We start from the raw sequence: 21,412 nt of genomic DNA on the forward strand, positions 1-21,412 counted from the left end.
CTGTGGCAGTACTGACACACAGAACGGCAAAGTTGAAGTAGGGGCGTACAAAGTCGTAAACAACCACTGGACGGTTGCCGGCAAGCAATGCACGGGTGTGGACTGGAGCGAAACCACGACCATTGCCTGGCACACGAGCTACAACATCACTGGCGATAACGATCCGATGTACAAGTCGTTTGCTGCTGCTGAACGAAACCTCCAGCCGTACCAGATCTCCTCGATCGCGACGATCCCTACGAGCTTCGACTTCAACTACACGTCCGATGGTGACATGGTCTCGAACGTGGCCTACGACATGTTCACGAGCTGGACGCCTGCTGGACACCCTAACTTCGAGCTCATGGTGTGGCTGGCGACTTACGGAGGAGCTAAGCCTAAGTCGACTTCTGGTCAGCCGATCAAGACGGTGAACGTTGCCGGCGTCGACTTTGAGTTGTACTCCGGATACAACCAGAACATCAACGTGTTCTCATACGTCGCTAAGCAGTCTGTTACGAGCTTCAAGGGCGACCTCAAGCTGTTCTTCAACGAGCTTCCTTCTAGCAACACGATCGACGGGTCCCAGTACTTGCAGGTGCTGCAGGCTGGCACGCAAGCATTCAAGGGCACCAACGCAAAGCTGACTGTCACGGGCTACAGCGTGAATGTGATCTAACTTTTCTGCGCAACTCCTAGAACCGATTGGCCAGTTAAGCGGGTCGTGTAGAGCTAACACTCTAATTCATTCATACAAAAAGCATAGTTGCCGCTTCGCAGGCTACGCTTTTCAAATCGCCCGAATAAGTTCATAAAATTCAAGATTTTATTGGCTGTTTGTAATTGCGACGTGCTTGTGAGTATCGTGTAACACCAAAGGGCTCGGAAGAAAAAAATGATTTTGTAAGATTGTGGCTGTTGTATGAAACAGTATTGATTGTCAAGACCTCCACATTCTCCACCGGAAAGTGGCCAGTATTGTTCTAGATGAAAGGTGGACCAATATACTGTTCACTACTCGTATCTATCGCTCTCATGTTCATCATCAATGACGGGTTCCGTAATATGACCTCGTTGTTAAGCTGGTCTCAATTTTGGGGCACGAACAGAATGGTCTTCAATATTCCTGCGCTCGTTTAAGCTTAAATGCTTCCTTTGACAACTGAGCAGTGGAGAAGAATCGAAGATTAAGTTGCTTGGAACGTCACTTGAATGTATAGCTTTAAAAAAAAAGTGCTATTTCACAGCACAACAGTAAACTGTAAACGCTCGCACAATTAGCTACAGCGCTATTAAACCGTCCGTAGTCCATTGTCGTGTTTGTCGAGGCTCCTCGGTAATATTACCATCAAACGTCTATATTACTAAGCAGACGCGCGGCGTTAATATGAATAGGTTTACATTGTATAAGTCAAAAGGCTCGTACCAGGATCCCACCTGATATCACGGCGAGCTTCTCTCCTTCACGCCCTTATAAATTCGACATCGCTGCGGCAGTTGTACTAGACCCCCGACCACACAACATCGTCATTTACAACCGTGAATGTGAAGCTCTTATTGACGTCAAGGTTGATACTAGTGTAATCGTGACCTCGGCAATCGTGTAGATCCACTCTATATCCAAGAAAATAATTGTCAAACGACTTGTCGCATCCACATCGCTAAGATGCAAGCTTGTTAGTCTAGTTCCTATATCTTCTTTCTCAGGCTGGTTGACAAAGGCACTGGCAATTGGTCGTCCGGTTCCAGGCTCATCGTCGCCACAGCGTCATGAACTCCCCCACTTTGGTCTAGACAATGTCAGCGATATGATTATAAAGGTGGTGGTGAGGTGCGGAAAGAGATCTTTCTGTTGTTGAGGACAATGGAAACCATGAAAAACGATTCCGGCTTCCCTTCTAAACTTTATTTCGCACTCAATGAGCTCGAATGTGCTTACAGGTCGTGAATAGCTAGCTTCAGTATATAGATTCACAATTTTAGATCGAAACTGCTTTTTTTTTCATGAATAGTGTAATTGTGACATTATTCGTTGTGAAGGTCTTCGCGCTAGCAATTCATATTCAATTTACATAGTTGGAGCACTGGTTATCTACTGCTATGGCAGCTGCATATTTTGAAGTATTTCTCTAGGAGCTACTTCGAAGTACATGTTGACCAACGCAAGATGAGATATCACCGTATGCTTCGAGTGCTGCCCCCCTCCCCCATGAAACTGTAGATAGCATAGCGAGAAACAAGTACTTAGAGAAGACAAGCGGACTCCCACGAAATTATAGTATCTTGTCTACTGAGGGCCCAGCCAGCGCGTGGTCGCCCAGGGCAGCTTGCGTGATCATGTCATTCGGGCAGGCGCTTGCGTATTTCGAGGCATACATATGCGTGACCAGTGCTATACGTACTACCCGTTGCTGAGCCACGGTGATTGCTAGACGCGAGAACTTTTTAAAACTAACCATTTTTGAGTACTCACCACCAAATCCAAAGGTATAGACTGAAAGGTTTCGTATTTCTTAGTGTTTATTTACAAATAAAGATTGGTATTTTGCCACGAGATTTTATCTATGGTTGAAATTTGCGTTGGCCCTTATTGGACAAAAATTGTAACTATTAGTTGTGAGAAAGGCTGCTTGGCCCAGTGTGGTCAAATTTGTAAAATAAAACTTAATCTGGAGTGACCAAATACAAAGTACTTTTGTGCGCTCTTATGCATTGCACGAAACAAGAGGACTAGATTACCAAAACCTGTAGTGACAAATTTAAAGGGGTTGTCTCGCGTGTAAATTCAACCAGAGTTGGCTAGTTCGCACTCCTTCAAGCTCATATGAGTGCTTTCAAAGGTCTGTCTACTTACACATTCCGCCGGACAATGGGTTGGCTTTTTCATCACAAATGGAAGTATATGATAGATACCTGTGCGGTTTTCATGGATATGCTATTAATTTTGCATAAAGATATGTGGATAGTTTATGATGGTTTATCTTGAATTTTATAGCATCATGTATTTCTGGCCGGGCGAGTTTGCCGATTTAAGCATCGTTCTGGGCAGCTTATAGCTCGAAAGCTCCAGCGAACCCACTTATTCAGACTGCAATTCTGGAATCTACGCGCACAATTACGTCAAGGACATGCGACTCCGTGTAACCATTTTGCAAAGATGGTTCGAATTAGGTTGACAATAAATCGTAGTCCAATGAGTAATCACGAGCACAATAGCTGATCGCCGCCATGAATAGAGTCATTACCAGCGACTGAACTGAGCACAATGACGGATAAATCAGAGTATAGTCTATAATTCCGAGTCCAATAAACACAAGACTCAAATCATTTCAGTATACCACTAACTTTAGCGTATATATTCTTTATTTACCGTGCACGACACCATCGAGGGGGGGGGGTAGCGCATTTTTGCCAATCAATACAACTCGTTTTGGGCAAGCCACACACACTTTCGTTGAAGCTGTTTTGACGTCAAATTTACATGTTAAATAGGGATTTAAACAACATCGTAAGAAAATGCATGCTCATGGGCCATTTTGACGCAGCTCACCCACTGCATCGATGGCGAAGAACCTGTTGTCATGAACTCCCCAACAGAAAATCTTTAGTTTTGCGATAATCTTGAAAAATCCCAACGAGTTGAGGTTCGCGTTGTATGATACGGCTGTGGAGCAAGTGCATCAGGTGCCGCCAGTATCCCCCTTATGCGACTCGCGCAGTACAGTTGTGTATATACAACGCGCCCGAACATCGGAAAGCGAATTGAGTAGCAACCATCCTGCATAAAGGCAACGATTATATAAAATACGGTTTGCTAGGGTTTAAAAAAATCAATGCGGAGGTCCACTATTGTAGAATTTACTCGGATGCATTACCAGCTCGCTTCAGAGATATCGGTTATCTTCCTTTTATCTTATAATACTGCATTCATAAAAAGATAAAAATGATTTTTTCATACTTACTCGAAGTGCCTTCAGACAACTTCTACAATCACTTAAAACGTCGCCGTTTTAAAACTTCTCTAGTTCAGAGATCCTCTAGTTATGTTGAATGAACTCGATTTGATCCTGTCTAGTGTTGCACGAATATCGTTAGACAACATCCAAAACGGCAAATGCATGTTTCGTGAATGTCGTTAGATTGAATCCAAAACTCCGCGAATTTAGCGCTAAACAACAATTATACATGTATCCCTTTGCATATTGCGTCAAATAGTTTTTGTTCTTAATCCAATAAATCCTTGGTTATTTTTTCCTGTTTTTTTGGGTGGCTCACTTATTGTTGACGACGTGGTCATGTAGCTCTGTATGGTCTACGTCATGTTGTTGTTTGATTAAACATGCGGTACCAGATCTATAACGACGCTCATTATCACCATACATACAGCGTGGGAAATAATTGGCTACCCGGGTGCGTGAACAATTGACTCTTTGTTACGTTTCGTTTGCTGACGTTTGCACTCACCATTTTTTTTGCCCGTTTGCCTTGATTGTGTAGAGCGCCACTGATACATCGTGAACTTTGATCATTTTCCGATTCCCAGTTGCCACAACTCAACCAAGACCATATCACCGCCTACGCTCTTCAGTGTGTTATGCAGACTAGTACGCTTCGTCCACCAAATTTCGACCGACTTAATGGCGACGCCACCGGAGGGTTTGTGCAAACCAAACATTTGTGCAATCACTTGAACTCGAACAGCACAATTTCCAACGCAAACTGTGGAACTCACGTATCTCCTGCCTAGCCTTCTTTCCTGGGCAAACGGACGAGTGGAGACCGTGAGACGTACTCAAACGAGAACCTGCATTTCAATAATGAGAACTTTGGAGAATGGGGGACTCGAACGTCAGCATTCACACAAAACACACAGGCTGATGGGAGAAGCAACAAACAGCAACTCGTGAACACGCCCCTGCTTTCAACGGCGATAGTGCGATGATATACGACCAGAATGGAGCAGAATTCCAGGATGACGGCCTGCTCGTGGTTAAGAAAACCATCACGGCTGAAGCCTTCCGCCGAGAGCTCCGTCGAAAGAAGCAACTTCAATATAGGAAGAAAAAGCATGCCTACGTCGTCAACCTTGACAAAGGGAATCAGGCGCTACGGCGAGAAGTTGCTGCGCTGAAACAACGTCACTCTTCGTTGTTGATACCAGCTCCATCGCTCTGGTCGACGGCAACTCTGTATTTTAATTTCCTACGAGATAGCCTGTACAGTCCGGCGGAAGCAACAACGCAACCAGTGAGCACTTTCCTCAATGACCATATGAACATTGACGACGCGCTTAAATCAGCAAGCGTAGTGTTCAACAGTGATTACGGATTCAAAGCGATGATCCAAAGCTTGAATCGAATTTCGCATTCGTTCGGTCGTCCAGCATTTGAGCTCAAGCGCTGTGAAGAGATCTCGAGTAACTCGCTCGAAGCCACCTCAACGATCAGTCTCACTATTACAGGAAAAACTTTGAGCGATGTGTTCCCACACCTCTTCCCAATGAGAGCGTATATTTGTCGCTCAGGACCAAACTTCTCCAGCAACGAATCATCGTGTATAGTTCGACTCGATTTGAGTTGGATACCAATCACACACGTGTTACCACCATGGTGACAAAGTCCGACTTCATGAGCCCGATGTTGGGTCTGCTAGGCTCCTTGGAAGACGTTCGCCGTGTGTCTGAGAGGGCCCAGATTTCACCGGATCTCCAGTGGAAATCGAGCACGATCAGTGAGTAAAGCATAAGAAAGCGATCACCTCTTCGCGTAAAGTACTTTGTTGTGTACTAGGTAGTAGTTTATTTGTATCCCATCTACTCCTTTACGTTGAGACTAGTTGTCTGAATCCTGGAGCAGCGGTAGTGAGTGATACGTCGAAAAGGGCGCTTTAAGCTTCATCCTGTATCAATTCAAAGATCGATTCGAGTTGTCGTGCCGAGAGCTCAGATCGCGTTCGCGCTGAAGCCCGTGACGGTCAATTTAGCGTTGGTGCCCTTGAAGACCTGAGTACCGGCCGACAAGAACTGTAGGTACTACTCGTCGTTGATTCTGTTGTCAAACGGAAGTTCTTTGAAGAACAGCTTCAAGTCGCCCTTGATGCTCACAACAAACTGCTTAGCGACGTACGCGAACAAACCCATGTTCAGATCGAATCCGAAGTACAAGTCGAAATCGACGCTGGCAATGTTCACCGTCTTGATCGGCTTAGGCTTAATACCGCCATAAATCGCCAGCCACGTCTTGAGCTGGGATCGAGGGTGGCTGACGGGAATCCAGCCCGTGGGCATGTCGTAGGCCACCTTCGAGACCGTGTCACCTTCCGAAGTGTAGTTGAAACTGATGCTAGTAGGAATCGTCGCGGTCGAGGAGAGCTGGTATGCAGGGCTCGGTAAATATCAATAACCGTACCAATTATTTCAATACCTTACCGCAAAACAAGTTATTAAAATATAAGCGTTTTCATGGGGATCACACAACACCTCAATGTCAAATTCGCATTTCTGGTCAAGATCAAGAGCGCGCCAACACTTTTCGTGGATGTCCGCAGGATATACTTGTATTTTTGTGCAGAAATCGCCACAAGCATTCGTGGGCAACTATTCGCAGCTCCCAAATGTGCCCGCAGTCAAGATCACTACGGTCACGACCTGTTTTCGCAGAATGCCTGGGCATAACAACATTCTGTCAGTGAAAAGGTTGCCGCATAATTTTGCACACGTAATACTGTGATAATAGTGCGTTAATGCGTGAATTATGTAATGCATAGAAGCGTGGATACATACAACCACAACCGCTCTTTGCCACGGCGGCGAGGTATGTAGAGCGGAGATCTTGAGTAGAAGTTGTCACTACCAGTCCAATACTCTAGTCACAGTGGGCAAGTATTTCATGGATATTATTACCAGCGTTAAGCTTAATAACGTTAAATTAATGCCGCCATATTACCCGAACGAAAGTGTTTTCTTTACCGCTTCTGGCTGTTAACGAATCGCAGTCCGAGAAGAGCAATGAGGCGGAAGACCACAATGAATGCAATAGTCACGACAAAGTTGGTCCAGATCTCGTCGTGCTTCATGCCGAACACGTCTTCCGTGAACTGTTTGACGGTGACAGCACCAGTGGCTACAGGTGCATTCTCCAGCGGTTGACAGCCAAGTTCAGAGCCAACACCACTCCAGGTCTTCGTCTCTTCGTCGTACACGGGCTCATCGGGGCAGTCCGCGAACACCAACGCTCCAAGAATCGCGAGCGAGAAACGCTGAGGCGTGATGGTGTAGAGCCACTTGTACCCGGACGGAATGAGGTTGGCCGGCGGACTGAAGCCCATGAACAGGAAGAAAACCGAATTTACCAAGATACCGATGATGCCTGCAACCTCCTCACTGGGCAGCAGGTAGACGAACATTTGTCCCATGTACGTGAGCATGAGGATCAACAGCGACGTGTTGATCCAGTACATGACGAACGTGTAGAAGCCAGTGAACTGTACCAGTGGGAAGAAGATGGCAGTGTAAACCAACGTGCCACCGAACACGTAGGGAATCTCCACAACCGTCGAGCCCACAAAGTACCAGAAAGCGTTGTAAGTCTGCGACGCACGTTCGCGGTAGAACGCAGGACGGTCAGCAGAAGCCACGGACAGTACACACTGGAACGAGATCATACCGTTGAATAGTGTGGACATGAAGAGCATACCCATACCAGAGTTCAAACCTTGGTACGTCTCATACTCCGCCTGAGTGAACGTCACACCGAAAAGTAGCGCCAAAAACACCGACATGCCCACTCGTGTGAGGTTATACGTAGGCGAACGCCAGTACATATCCAGAAACCGCTTGACAAGGAAGTGCATCTGGGTCATGGAAGCCGCAGCTCGTTTCTTAGCGAACAGCAACTCAGGGATGTCAGAGGATGGCAGTCCAATGCCTTCCTGTGACAGAGCGCGGTCGAGCTTCTGCTTCTGTTCGCTAGCCTCAAACGTCGATACAAAGTCCATTGCATCCGCTGAATTGTTGGAAACACCGGCACCGATACACTCGAGCATCCACGTCGCAGGGTTGTACTTGGACGGTAGCGGTGAGATTCCAGGAAGAGCCTCAAAGTAGTTCACCAAATGCTTGCACTTGTGACCCAAGTCACCGAAAAATACCGTCTCTCCACCGCGTTTAAGAAGCAGGAGGCTGTCAAACAGGAAGAAAACTTCCGACGAAGGCTGGTGAATGGTACACACAATGGTACGTCCCGAGTCTGCAACCTTGCGCACTCCATCCATGATCACTTTAGCTGAACGAGCATCCAGTCCACTAGTAGGCTCATCAAGGAACAAGACACTGGGCTGTGCCGCCAGCTCCACACCAATCGTCAATCGCTTCATCTGTTCCGTGGAGCTGCCTCGGATGATCTGGTCGGCGATGTCTTGCATGTCCAGTAGAGTCAAGCACTCCTCCACCGAGTCGTACTTAGCGCTGTCGGGTACACTGCTGTCCTGGCGTAAGAATGCACTAAAGGTGAGAGCTTCACGGATCGTAGAAGCTTCAGAATGAATGTCCATCTGCTCGCAGTAACCCGTGCACCGACGGATAGCCAACTCGTTGGCTTCGTATCCATTCAGGAGGATCTGACCAGAGATAGTTCCACCAGTCTTTCGATGAGCGATCACGTCCATTAATGTGGTCTTACCAGCGCCTGAAGCACCCATAAGAGCAGTCATTTTACCCGGAAGAGCAAAGCCACTGATACCCTTAAGAAGCTCAATGGATTCCTTGGGGTTTGACGGCTTAGGCACCGAATACCGCAGATTCTTGAACGCCACCATCACTGGAGTGAACGTCGAGTTCCGTGCTGATACATCCACAACCACTTCGCTAGCTGTAAGGGACTTGGACGCGTTACTAGTGGGGGTACTAGCAAGTCGGTAAGCGTCGTCTTCTTCAGTCTTTTTAGTGCTGACACCGACATTCTCCGGGGTCTCGTAGCGTTTGTATTCCAGAGCCAAGTAACCCAGTGTCATACACGTCACGTAGAAGACAGCCATGTAGATAACGCAGTAGAAAATCCAGATCTTCTCAGACTTGATATCAAACAACTGCAGATAGTATTTCCCCATGGTGGTGCCTTCGGTCGTACAGTAGTCGATTCCATCGTACACACAAACATCCAGTGCTGCAGAACGGTATTCGATAATGGCAAGAGCACGCAACGTCCAGGACACCGGAGTGATCCAGTACAGCCAAATGAAATAGCCCGGAATCTGACTTTCCGTGATGATAAAACCCGCAAAAATGATGAAAATCAGCGTCGAAGCCATCGAAATGGGCGTCGCAATGTTGATATCCGGCGCTGCTGCCGTCAATACGAAGAAGAACGACCCCAATCCGAAGTTTGTCATGAACAGAACCATCAAGAAGAGCAAGAATTCCAAAATCTCCGACACGAAGCCGCACATCCAGTACACCAGTGTCCCGAAAATAAGGGTCTCAGTGATGCACAGAGGAAGCTGACTCACGGAATTAGCGACCACATAACTGGCAGTTCGGAAGAAATTAGCGCCTCGCTGCTTGTAGAAGATCTCACGTGCTGCGATGAACGTGGGGAGCTGCGAAGCCTGACCCAGCGACAGGAACAATGTACCGGCAAAGATGATACCCATGACCACCTGGATCTCCTTTGGGTCGAACTGGTAGAACGTTGTTGCATATAACAACCCCATGACTGTGATCATGAGTGCACGACCGAAAATGTACGGCTTGTTGCGTCCAATAATGAACATCTGACGACGAAGCAGCGTCAACGCGCTGGCCTGGAACGACTGGTGGAACGCAGGCATGGGCTTCATGTGTTTCTCAGCTACCTGTTTGAGTTTATCACTCGTCGGTTTGGCCAGATTCTGTAAATTATTCTGGTAAATGTGTGACTCTCGGAAGGCACGAGCGAACTCACTGGGCTCACGAGGATGTGCGTAGTTTGTCACTGGGAGCTCCACTTCGTACTGAGCCTGTTGCTTTGTCCCTAGATCCATGAGGTAGTCAGCTACGTCACGTCCTGGAGGACACTCGAAGCCTAAACCAGCAAAGTAAGGTACCACTTCGCTCATTGGACCGTGATACATGATCTCTCCGGCGTTTAAAATCATGAGATCATCGAATAGAGCCACCACCTCCGGTGCAGGTTGCAGCAGAGCGATCACCACAGTCTTGTGGTAACGGTGAGCGATACTGCGCTGTGTGTTGATAATGTCAAAAGTTGCAGCACTGTCCAGACCCGTACTGATCTCATCCATGAGCGTCATGTACTTCATGCCAAATTCCATCTCGCCAGTCGTCACACGCTTACGTTCCCCACCCGATACACCACGTAGAAGAGCGTCACCGACGATGGTGTCTTGACAGTTAACAAGACCCAGTTGGTTCACTACAACCTCGGGGTAGTGGTCGAACACGGCCTTGGCAACAGCTTGTGCCTCGGCGTTCTCGTCCGGTTGGCCTTGAGTTAACAACTCTCCAGCACGTCGCTTTAGCTCGCCACCGCAGAACTCGTGGGCGTACTCGAGAGTCTCACGAACTGTAAGAGTGGCAAAGTGTTTGTCGTGTTGAGGAACGTACGACAAGAACTGTGGCAGTTGACTCTTGATCTCTGCTTGGCTCAATCCATTGTACGTTATGTCACCCGAGACGGTAACGTTCTTGGCCGTGGGGAATCGACCACTGAGCACCTTCATGAGTGAAGATTTGCCTGAACCAGGCTGTCCTAGTACAAGCGTCATCGTACCCGGTCGGAAGGCGCCAGTCACATTTTTCAGGATCTCCTTGTGCACCACTTGCTTCTTACGCCCGATACCCGATACGGACTTCCTGACGGTGTTCCAGAGTGTTGGGAGGTCGCTGGAGTTGCCGTCGTCCTCGACAACCGTGATATCTGCTGACACCGACAAGTCGGTAAAGCGAACCTCCATTTGCGGGAGCTCACCTCCCAAAGAAGCTTCGAGTCGGGAAGCCACGAACTCGTGCATTACCGAGGGTCCATGGGCTAGCAGAGCTTTTCCAGAGTCCAGACCAACACGCTTGGTTGTTCCGTGCTCCGTGTCGCCGGACTTGGTTTCGGCCATTGAGACGTGGTCGAATTTTTGTTGTGTGTTACTCAGTGCGGAAGTTTGGAAATGAGAATTGAAGTGGCCAAGCGCGAACGAATGGCTGATTGTGGCAAATCGGCCTCATAATTCAATCGATAATCATGAAGGCATGAAGGCAACGATTGCCGACGCTCAGAGTGGATCGAAGATCAGCTGGCGAGACTTCCGTATCGTAATCGTCTGTACGAATACTGGTATAATTAAAAACTAAAAAGTGACTACATGCAGTCAAACCCAAGTCTGTATTCCTTGTCGGTGCTGTGGAATTCCCTAGCAGCAGCGTTATCTTAATGCTATTGCGACTGCTCAGGGGTTGGCAAACTTGGAGCACTCTCGTACAGGTATAATAGCGAATGCAGCGCATCTTCGGACTCGGCCCTAATTATGTGTGCTCGCCGCAACCGAGTCTGCTCCACTTTTGCAAAATTCGGTGGTTCAAATTCCACCATCGCAATTGCACGTTTTCGTCGAATCAAGGTGAGAATTGATTTGATGTGAGCCCCATGGTATCTAGGTTTACGTGTTGGTAGCTACACGAAGCTTACGCTGGCTGCGGATTATAGGCTGTCTCACGTTGCAGGGCAGCTTTGATTATCGATCTACTGTATGATGTCACGCTGTGGTGTTCGAGCAAATGAGCGGATAGCTGGGGTAATAAATAACAGAGGAGGTATTTCATTTAATCTTAGTATACCATGGCAGTCATCACGATGCTCAGGAACTGCTAATACTGCACCAAAGAATGAACCGAGCGGAACGCCAACTGCCATCAAGTAGAACGGGCACGTAATCTACAACCACTTCAATCGTGACCAGGGAAGCGAGGACGCCGAATTGACCATTACGCCAGGATAACTCGCCCACTATTGACAGCAGATCCGCTTTTGTGCAGCAATCCAAGGCGGAAATAGTGTACATTATCGCTAAGAAAGAATAACACAGCATCCAAGCAGCTGACGGCGATGTACTTGGCATACATATCAGCATGCAGTTCGGCTGTGTGATATTCGTGGCATTTTTGACGCCAACGCACGAAATTCTGGATGAGATTCACGTTGAGTATCACTGGATAGCTGCTGAAAATTAATATCGAAAGGTTGGGAAATCAAAAATATTAGCTGTCGATGAAGTGAAGCAGTCCGCAATACAGATTTTGCTCTTTGCATTTGTACTGACCACGATAAAGCCACTGTTCCACTGTTAGCTGACCAATAAGCAAATCCGAGTCTGCGTATTGATCAGCTCTGTAGGTAAACCCACAATGACGCACGTTGTACGGACGTTACGGACTCGTGACTTCAACACGTAGTATTTGACAATCTCCTGGATCGCCAGTCTTAGCAACGTATTGCCAACCATAAACCACACTATCGTCGCGCCTCCGCCTTCAGTTTTTGCTGACTCACGAGATGCCCATATCCGCCAATTATCGGCAATGCTTGCGTCTCCGAACAGACTACCGACCAGGAATCCGATATCCAGGCGCGTGACCGATGGAGCTGGAACAATACTGTGGCTTTACTTCCTTTAAATCTACTGTGGGGAGGTCGTTAATGTTATAGTGAGAGAATAGCATACCCATTATGAACCTGCTGCCCGTCTTATATTGATGCTGGAACATATCCAACCCAAAGCAGCGTACAACACCACAGTGCAAACTAGCTTGTATTCGCTATAATCAGCTCAGAACAGGACTCGTGCGTGGAAGCTTCCCAATTGAAGACATTTCCGATAGAGAAGCAGCCGCAGACCATCCATGCAAGCACGATTGTTCCGATAGCATTTCGAACCACAATCTTTTGGACAGTTAACGCGTCAATACACAGTTTTAATGTATGATACGCAATGAATAATCCCGTAGGGAGAGCTTTATGATCACAGCATTCTTTCTCAATGCTAACCCTTATTTAGCTCGTTTAAACTACATTGCATTTGCAAATGCGACGTCTCTCGACGGTATCAGCGACGGCCAATATTTTTTTATTGCGAGAAACATTGACACTAACAAATTTGGGCATAGATTCTCAATACTCCCGATATTCTCCTGCTGCTTCTGCTCAAAGAATCTCCTTCATTTCGTCTGAAACCCAGAGTCTGAATAAACCAAAAATCGAATTAGATCTGTCAATAACCAACTTCAGAATAACCAGGTTATGTAATATCCACCAATCGTATTGCTCCATCTAATTGACTTGACATTTGTATCAAGCAAATAGCAGACCACCACCGCCAGCATAGCAGCTCCACCCTCCGCAGCATGTCTAAGCTCAACCCGAACGCGGGCGAGTGGGTCCCCACGTACGTCGCGCTCTTACTTCTGCCTGCGCACAGTCCTTGTCTCTAAAACCGCCTCTAATTCCCTTCTGTTGCTGCAGTTTCTCGGCACCTGCAGCTTCTCCGACCAAATCATCTGCGGCGTCTCCCGTCAAGGAGAAAACTCTCAGCAGCGTTGACAAGACGCCAGTCAAGAAGACCGAGGTGGAGACACCAGCACCTGCAGCTACCGTTTCAACCAGTAGCAAAACAGCGTTAGAGCGTGCGGCAGAGTTTGGACACGATGTGGCCCTTGATGAGAACGGAGAACCCATTTCTTACGTACGAGAGGAGAATTATTAGATATTGGACAAGTACAGCGAAGGCTGACGAGCTACTGGGTGGATGCGTTGCATTACAGGAGGGATACTCGCCGCTACACGACCGATTTATCTACTCGAAGGAATATTTGCTGGCGGTAAATGGAGAGATAAGGAGGATACTGGGGCATATTTAGACTGATGAGAGCTTTTTGTGATACTGTAGTTTAAACCACTGGGAGATCGTGTGATCAAGGGCTTCTCTGACGTCGTGAAGAATCCTACGCCGCCGAAAGTAAGGGTTAAATAATATTTTTAAGGGTTATTTATTAATTATGTGATTATGCTGGCAGAAAATTGGCAACAAGGTGAAAGGCAGACTGGTGTATACCGTGGCGGAGCTTTTGCAGGTTAATGCTAATGATTTAACACTTTTTTTGCGATGGTTACAACCTAACGATTGGGTTTTATCGCTTTAGTTTCAGCCGCTGTACGAGATGATGCCGGAGGATTTCACATGGGCGGATACGATTGGTGCGGACGCTGTAATGGGGGAGAATAAGGGGAAGAAAGGCAAGAAGGACAAGACTCGCCAACAGCGCGGGAACGTCATGTCGTATGATGCGTCCTTGGTGTGCTACTTTAACCCGACGGAGTATGCGGCTGCCATGAACATGGGTCTGTACACGGGTCCTCCTGAGGAGTCTACCAATGGCTCGGACAAGACCAAAGTGCCTGTCGTCGAACCGGTTAACCCAGTCGAGGAAGCGATTATCGCCAAGCGCCGTATCGCCACGTGCGTTTTGTATACAATGGTTGGGAAGCATATGTGGATGTTGACACTGCTGCGTTGTAGATTGCTGGATGACGTCAAGCCGGAGACGGTGAGCTCCATCCTCGAGTCGTTTATGGGGATCACGATCAGCTGCACACACACACTGCAAGAGATTATAGGCTTGCTCTTCGACCATGCAATAGCAAACCCGGATTTGAGGTAAAATCTGCAACATTAGTGCAGAAAATGGTGAGTTTTAGACGACTAATTGCTGTCTTATCGCGTACCTTACAGCGACTCGTATGCGAAGCTGTGTTCGGGTATGTCGGAGCGAACGCCAGAGTTTAAAGATGGTGCGAAGACGATCAACTTCCGGCGGATTCTGCTTACAAAGTGCTACGAATCGCTGATTGAAGAGCCGGATAGTCAGTCCTTGAATTTGAAGAAGAACGGAAGCAATGGAGCGGCGCAACACTCGTGGCGAAGGAAGTGTATGTTGCAGAATGTAGGCTTCGTGGGCGAGCTCTTCCGACGACAATTGTTGACCGAGAACATCATGCACGTCTGCGTGGCGATGATGCTGGATGACGAGGTGAAGCCTCAAGCGGAGATCATCGAAGCAGCTTGTGGACTTCTGAACTTGGTCGGTGATTTACTCGATGGATCAAGTCCAGCTTCACGACGAACGATGGATGAATACTTTGCAGTTCTAGTTCGAATTCAAGAAAACTGTCAGCTCCCAGACCGCGTCAAGAAGCTAATTACTGATGTACGTGACGATCCTCTTGATCAGTGAGACAGTCATCCGACTAACACTTTTTGTGGAACAGCTTAAGACTGTGCGAGTAGGTGGATGGATAAAGAATCGCCAGGATAACTCGTCTGCTTCAAGTACACCGACCACGTCTCCAGCGAAGGCAGCAGACAGCAACGAAAGCAACGGGATAGTTGACTCACCTGTGAAGGCAGTATCAACTGCCCCTAGAACAGGAGATACATCTCCAGCAGAGAGTCGAGCAGCTGAGTGATTAACCCACGCTCGTAATAGGTAGAAAAAAATAATAACAACGAGTGAGGAATGACAAATAACGTAGAAACCACCAGGATAGTTAGTCGTACCAGACTCCACATATTTAAACCAACAAAAAGACAAGAAGAGAGGGAACCAAACGTACAGCGTTTCCGTCATTTCCTTGGACGTGTTTGTACATGTAACAATTGGAACTTGCCACTGGTTTCATCACTTGGCTGTGCAAACTCGTACTTTACTTGGATTCTGGGCGTGTCTTCACTCAAGTCAGCGTCGTCTTCCACCTCTTCACGAAGAGTTAACACATCAGGCTCTTCGACATGCGGTACGATCTCCAAGAATCTGCACCATCGACGCAGTATTGGTCGATTTCTAAGCAGGAATGCATCCGTGTTTCCCGTAACAACTCCAATGCCAGAGCCGGTAGTTGCCTTCATGTAAGTTTGTGCTTCCAGCAAAAAGGCCAGAGTCTGGTACACATTGCTCATGTGACTGCAAGTACCACAGCAGCATTTACAATACATGAGTAATTAATCCTTACCACAAACAATCCACATTTTCTGTCACCTTTGGCCTGTGAAGAATCTCTCGAAGCCTTCAATCAGCAGTACCGACGTTTCCTTGTCCACCACGTGCAGTGAGCACAGGAAATACTGCAGCTCTGCGTAGCTGCGAAGATATCTACCCATTTAAATTAAATAATTTATTCTTTTAGTAAGCAATATTATTTTATAAATAATAACGCAGTTGGACGTACTTGATGTGGATGCGGCTCCAGATGCCGTTGTTCTCTCCTGTCTGTGCGGGGAGATTGCACTTGGAGCATGCAGTGAGCGGTACGATCTCCGACGCCGCTGGTTGCTGGGACGCGCCTGCGTCGCCGCACATGACGAGCACTACGTTCTTGCCGGCCTTGACTTGCGTGAAGCCGAACTGCAGCAGCAGTGACGTCTGACCCGCGTCCTTGGGCCCGTGTAAGTACAGCACACCGTTGTCCATTAGACCACCACCCTCGCGTCGACTTGGCTTCGCGTCTTCCGGGGCGCTGGAGCCCAAGCAAAAGCCCGCGCCGTCCCCATGCGTGAAGAACTCCTCCAAATGCGGCATGTTGCTGGTCAATGTCAAGAGTGATGGTCGGGATAATGTAGCCATAAACTACAGATGGCTACATTTTCCTTGCACAAGTACCTTGACATGTGAAGTGTTGGGACCACCGAGTTGCTGAAGAAAACTACAATGGGAAATATGGTGGTGTAAAGGATCGATGCTGCTATCCGGCGTCTGGACTGGGATGAAGTCAAGAACTCGTTGCAGCCTTCCAATGGTGGCGACGGGGTCCCTCGTGAGGCGACTGTGGCAGACTGGAGGCGCAATGTAGCATCGGAATTCTCAACGTTGTCGCCGTCTACGATGATGCGAGTCGTGGGAGGATTATTAGCGTCAAAGTTGTTAGTCGTTGCATGACTCACTTGTTGATGACATCCGTTCACGTATCATGGATGCTACTGGAACTGGGTTCAACGACCTCTGGTTTTGGGGACGGTGCCAGATAGAGCAAGGCGAACGTGTGGCGACATATCCTGGAGTGCAATACGCTCTCAGTGTTCATCTTAGCGATGACCTCAGCGCTTCCAAGTATCGTTTGGATTCTATTGTAAATGGCCAATTTGAAATACCTCGCAGGCCGGTGACTACATACGATAGGAATCCCATCGGAACTCTTGATGCTCACCGGTTGTTTGGTTCTTCTACTGCGACAGACCTACATGTTGATTTCGCGTCTATGGATTTCAGCCTATTTGATACTATGGATGCGGTTCGGGGGAGGTTTCAGACTATTCGTCCACTGAGTGCTCAACGAGCGGCGGTCCAGCGCTGGATGAAGAACAAAATGCCAAGGTCGTGACGTGCCTGTCACGACAATCGACATGTCCACCGTTTGTTAGGTCACCCTGAAGAGGCAAATTTGCAGGAGGTACGTGTCAGGAGTGCAAGTCGGGGTAGTGAAGTGGCTTTATTGCCAAAGTTCCATTGAAAAAAGTGTTTTCTTTACTCCTGCTGCTTCTTCTGACCGTGCTTGAGCACAGCGCTGTTTAGTTCACCGACAAACGGGTTCGCCATGGCCGGTCCTTGTTGCAGTTTACGCATGCCATTAATCACTTCGCGAGTCTTGGAGATGTATAGTCCATCCAGACTAGAGCGCATGTCGATCTCCATGTCCTCAACCATGCGTCCCATATTGGACACATGAGCAAATTGATCTTCAAACTCCATAGTGCGCTCCGCCTGCCTCGTGAGCGTTCCGTCCAGCGTCAAATCGCCCAGTTCGGGGCGATTGACCTTCATGGACAATAGCACGGACGTCGTAAGGCGGTACGTGGCCTTCTTGACGCCCTTGTCCAGCACGTCGCTGCCCTCCTGCACCTCAATCACGTGGATAGAGTTCCACCCTCCTTTCTCCACGAATCGCTGGTCTACAACGTCCTTCTTGACGAGGAAGCAGGCAGCGAAACCCGGTTCCAAGTCCCACATATAGACGGACGAGATGCCGCCCTGGTAATACAGTTCACGGTACGAGTCAAAGATCTCGTTGGCCTGTATCTCTAGCTCACGCAGCGTCTCGGACGGGTAGAAACCTTCTCCATCGGCTGCTGGAGGGTCGTATTGATTGGTCCACGGGGAGCGATACGAGTCGCCGTCGCGGTTGTAGTCGCAGAGTAGATACTTGCGGCCGTTGGCGGGGTCCACAGCCACTTGGAGAGGCTGATCCACGCGCTGGTACAGATCGTCTGCAATAGAGGGGACAAGACGCGTGAGGTTGTACACGTCCGTCTCCACCTCACGTGGCGGCATGCGGCGCATGAGGTTCAGACACGACGTCATGCCGCCATCCCCGCTGGCATCCGCACTCATCCTAATTGTAATCTGATTGTGGCTCCCTCACAACTGGATTGGTTGAATCTGATAATTATTTTTAACCAGTAGAAAAGATTAGTGATATTTGTTTTTGACCAATAATAACGCTGATGGATCGGACGGAGTTCCAGCCAATCGAGACGGCGTCGCGCGCACACCAGCAATTGCACCAAGAACAGCATGAGCAAGCGCGTCAAGGTGTACCTCCAGCACCAGGAAGCTTTCGATAGCACGGCCCCCGTCGTCGGTGCGTATTGTTACTGCTATCTCCATTGCAGGCCGTTGCCTCACCTTATTGTTTTATTAAACCATTACTACAGCGACTTTCCGCAATGGCCCGCCGCCTCCAAACCAGCGCAAGGACTTGGCCTTTGAGGTGTTTGAGAACCCAGCGAAGAAGCAGCGTTTGGTCATTGCCAGCTCCGAGAAGGTGGCGTATCAAGGCGCCAATTTTGGCTACTTGGGATCCAGCCATGACTTCGCCAATTACGCGGTGGGCGTGTACGACAGGAAGACCAAGGAGGTCCGACTGTGCAATGTAAACCAGATCTACGTCATGCAGCAGGCCATTAAGAACGCGTCTGAGAATGTGGACGACAACCGTGGAGAGGATAAGAACTTCATGGACCAGCGACGCGATCTCGTTGAAGTCTTCGGTAGCAAGAAGAGCAAACGTATGCAGAAGAACCGCGAAGAGAACATCGTCGACCTCGAAAACATCAGCGGTGCTGCTTCGGTATCTCAAACCCTGCAAAAGAAGATCTCGGCTGCGAAACGCAAGCTCGAGGAGGAACGTGCACAGGACGGAAGCTACAGCAAGGAGGGCGCAGCTCTCGCTGCCACCCGCAACGCTCTCCTGCCGCCATGCGACGTCGACGCTCCTACACCCGACCGCGTCTACGACCTTACGAAGTGTAAGTTTCTGGTCTGCCATACTTTATATGTTGTCAACATTAACTGATATATGATGTTATGGCTCTACAGTTATGGATCACGCTGTAATGGACTCGTTAACCATCATGGCTGAGGAGGTTATTCAGGCACTGCAGACCACGGGTGTGGCCGAGTATGCCGCCAGCTTGAACTTGGCGTCGCTGCCTACGCGACTGATGCTGTCCCTACCTGCGCCGTACGACGTGAACAAAATGTGCCTCGTCGTGTACCTGGCATATATGATCGACTTCTACAACTCGCGCTTTCCTCTGCGTAAATCTGCTGCCGTGTTCAGTGAGGAGAAGGGCATTCCGCTTGTGATTGTGCGTCACTTCCTGAAGCTCTTTACGGACATTAGCGAGGGCAACGGCTACCCGACATACTTCCAGTCCAAGGCCATGAAGGACAAACTCAGTCTGCACCTTATCGTGGTCGCACTCACCGTGAATGGCTTCACTTTGGATCTTACAGAGGTTGGCAACGATCTCAAGAAGTCCTCTATCCACATTCAGGCATATGCCCGCCAACTTGGCTGTATTGTCGAAAAGGCGAAGGCGGACACTGCCGTGTACGGCGGTGCGGCGTCGCTGGCTTCCAAGAAGCAGATTCAACGTGCTGTGCTCTCCGTGCCACTCCACTTCCCGCTCCCGAAGCGTGGAGGCCCAGCTCGCCGATAAGCAATCAGCAGCAAATAGAGTCCGGTTACAGACGTGAGTAATCTCTAACACAAGAATACATAGCTTTACATGATCACTAACGCTATTTCACCCCTTTACAGAAAAAAAAACTCTAAGAAAAAATGGTATCGCAGTGTTGCACTTGATATTCACTCAGCATTCAAAACTTTGTTTCACTGCTCACCATTTGAGTGCTCGACACTCCTAACCAGTTACTATAGATACACATCCCTCTCTTCCTTCTCTCGCTGGCTTATGACTGCGTGGGGCGGCCTGTGAGGTCTGAGTCCGTGGAGAAACGCGAGAGCGCCGACGTGCGGTCAAATGATCCTGACTCGAGCATAGCGTAGCTGTCGTTGGTGCCCCGCATATCGTCCATCCAGTGGGACTGTTCGTGGTCTCCTCCAGGCACTTCGCTCTGTCGATCCAGCGCCTCCGAAACAGTCGTGCCCACGGTATCGCGCCCAAAGTCGTCGACGCTTCCATCGAACGAGTTGAGCACTCCCTGACCATTGTACGTTCCTGAGAACGAGTTAGCGTACGACCCGGCCATAGAACCTGCAAACGAACCGGCGTAGGATTCATTGTACGACTCTGCGTAGCTACCGGGTGCAGCGTTGAACTCCATCGAGTGGGCTTCGAAGTTGCTGTTACTAGGACGCGACGCCTGCACCGATTCCTTCTTGTTAAAGGGTGACGTGGATGGCGCGGCGCCGTTAACCGTGGACTGCGCTGGGTCGAAATTGTACCGGGTCGGTTCCTGCGACGGACTAGGCGAGCCGCCGGGCACAGCGTGGAGCATGGCGATCGACGACGCCAACGGGTCGGGTGTGGCCTTGGTGGACGGCGCGTCCAGCGTGGTGAAGTCGTACTCGGTTGGGGTGTTCTGTGCGACGGTATCGGACATTTGATTGGGCTCTGAAGTCGTGACCTTGGACGTCGGGTAGTCCTGCATGAACTGCTTCTCGTCCGTCTGGGCCTGGGAGTTCATGTAGCGGTAGACGAAGAAGCCGGCGACGCCCAGCACCACGAGCACGCCCGCGATAATACCGATGATGACCCCTGCACTCATTCTAGACGATGGCTATCCGTAATGAGCCCTTCAAAAAGGGAGGAGCGCTCTCAACCCACGGGGGATTCGATTGTGGTGCGCCAACGAGCGTCCGTCGCACTGAAAATCAGTGCGCGTGGTCCGTCGTTGGGCCGTGCCGTGCTCGCACGGTCGATCTGCGGTTGTGTGGAGCGGGAGAGCTGTTGGCGCAACGCCGAGCCCGCTTCAGACTCGTAAATGACGGCAGCTAAATGATCGGGCACACATAGTCAATTGAAGAGATCAGCCGTTAAGGCGCTGCGATCATTTCAATACAGTTTTACGGATGCTGCAACTGTCTCGCACTCCCTT

At 49.0% G+C, this 21,412-nt stretch overlaps 9 protein-coding genes across 30 annotated transcripts; 4 read left to right on the forward strand and 5 right to left on the reverse strand.

The window, feature by feature from the left end:
• Positions 1 to 166: 166 nt before the first annotated feature.
• On the forward strand, positions 167 to 751 carry PPTG_11504 (hypothetical protein; the record flags this gene model as incomplete). Its single annotated transcript, XM_008907566.1, has 1 exon — positions 167 to 751. One exon carries the CDS (start codon positions 167 to 169, stop codon positions 656 to 658), a length of 492 nt encoding a protein of 163 aa, XP_008905814.1. The 3' UTR covers positions 659 to 751.
• Positions 752 to 4,917: 4,166 nt separating this feature from the next.
• Positions 4,918 to 5,717, forward strand: PPTG_11505 (hypothetical protein; the record flags this gene model as incomplete). The annotated part of the gene is made up of 2 exons (XM_008907567.1): positions 4,918 to 5,538; positions 5,598 to 5,717. 2 exons carry the CDS (start codon positions 4,918 to 4,920, stop codon positions 5,715 to 5,717), a joined length of 741 nt encoding a protein of 246 aa, XP_008905815.1.
• A 293-nt stretch (positions 5,718 to 6,010) lies between these two features.
• On the reverse strand, positions 6,011 to 6,265 carry PPTG_11506 (hypothetical protein; the record flags this gene model as incomplete). The annotated part of the gene is made up of 1 exon (XM_008907568.1): positions 6,011 to 6,265. One exon carries the CDS (start codon positions 6,263 to 6,265, stop codon positions 6,011 to 6,013), a length of 255 nt encoding a protein of 84 aa, XP_008905816.1.
• A 677-nt stretch (positions 6,266 to 6,942) lies between these two features.
• Positions 6,943 to 11,082, reverse strand: PPTG_11507 (hypothetical protein; the record flags this gene model as incomplete). The annotated part of the gene is made up of 1 exon (XM_008907569.1): positions 6,943 to 11,082. One exon carries the CDS (start codon positions 11,080 to 11,082, stop codon positions 6,943 to 6,945), a length of 4,140 nt encoding a protein of 1,379 aa, XP_008905817.1.
• A 2,205-nt stretch (positions 11,083 to 13,287) lies between these two features.
• PPTG_11508 (hypothetical protein) lies at positions 13,288 to 15,640 on the forward strand. 21 transcript variants are annotated; one of them, XM_008907572.1, is made up of 9 exons: positions 13,288 to 13,404; positions 13,482 to 13,701; positions 13,781 to 13,837; positions 13,906 to 13,974; positions 14,033 to 14,089; positions 14,165 to 14,475; positions 14,536 to 14,673; positions 14,749 to 15,223; positions 15,285 to 15,640. In XM_008907572.1, exons 1-9 carry the CDS (start codon positions 13,364 to 13,366, stop codon positions 15,480 to 15,482), a joined length of 1,566 nt encoding a protein of 521 aa, XP_008905820.1. In that variant the 5' UTR covers positions 13,288 to 13,363; the 3' UTR covers positions 15,483 to 15,640. The 21 variants fall into 21 exon arrangements, with proteins under 21 accessions (XP_008905820.1, XP_008905827.1, XP_008905826.1 ...); XM_008907571.1 differs by having other exon boundaries at positions 13,292 to 13,404; positions 14,159 to 14,475; XM_008907579.1 differs by having other exon boundaries at positions 13,482 to 13,837.
• On the reverse strand, positions 13,997 to 16,622 carry PPTG_11509 (hypothetical protein). Its single transcript, XM_008907591.1, has 4 exons — positions 16,242 to 16,622; positions 16,052 to 16,165; positions 14,742 to 15,976; positions 13,997 to 14,680 (listed from the first exon to the last, which is right to left on the reverse strand). The coding sequence occupies exons 1-3, from the start codon at positions 16,589 to 16,591 to the stop codon at positions 15,640 to 15,642; spliced, it is 801 nt and encodes a 266-aa protein (XP_008905839.1). The 5' UTR covers positions 16,592 to 16,622; the 3' UTR covers positions 13,997 to 14,680; positions 14,742 to 15,639.
• A 456-nt stretch (positions 16,623 to 17,078) lies between these two features.
• On the reverse strand, positions 17,079 to 18,425 carry PPTG_11511 (hypothetical protein). The gene has a single exon (XM_008907592.1). The coding sequence runs from the start codon at positions 18,395 to 18,397 to the stop codon at positions 17,534 to 17,536; it is 864 nt and encodes a 287-aa protein (XP_008905840.1). The 5' UTR covers positions 18,398 to 18,425; the 3' UTR covers positions 17,079 to 17,533.
• Positions 18,426 to 18,516: 91 nt separating this feature from the next.
• PPTG_11512 lies at positions 18,517 to 20,155 on the forward strand. 2 transcript variants are annotated; one of them, XM_008907594.1, is made up of 4 exons: positions 18,581 to 18,647; positions 18,721 to 19,314; positions 19,385 to 20,043; positions 20,112 to 20,150. In XM_008907594.1, the coding sequence occupies exons 1-3, from the start codon at positions 18,581 to 18,583 to the stop codon at positions 20,008 to 20,010; spliced, it is 1,287 nt and encodes a 428-aa protein (XP_008905842.1). In that variant the 3' UTR covers positions 20,011 to 20,043; positions 20,112 to 20,150. The 2 variants fall into 2 exon arrangements, with proteins under 2 accessions (XP_008905841.1, XP_008905842.1); XM_008907593.1 differs by having other exon boundaries at positions 18,517 to 18,647; positions 19,385 to 20,155.
• Positions 20,089 to 21,304, reverse strand: PPTG_11513 (hypothetical protein). Its single transcript, XM_008907595.1, has one exon. The coding sequence runs from the start codon at positions 21,080 to 21,082 to the stop codon at positions 20,264 to 20,266; it is 819 nt and encodes a 272-aa protein (XP_008905843.1). The 5' UTR covers positions 21,083 to 21,304; the 3' UTR covers positions 20,089 to 20,263.
• Positions 21,305 to 21,412: the final 108 nt, after the last annotated feature.

Source organism: Phytophthora parasitica (assembly GCF_000247585.1).
Source record: "Phytophthora parasitica INRA-310 unplaced genomic scaffold supercont2.27, whole genome shotgun sequence".
Lineage (NCBI taxonomy): Eukaryota > Oomycota > Peronosporomycetes > Peronosporales > Peronosporaceae > Phytophthora > Phytophthora nicotianae.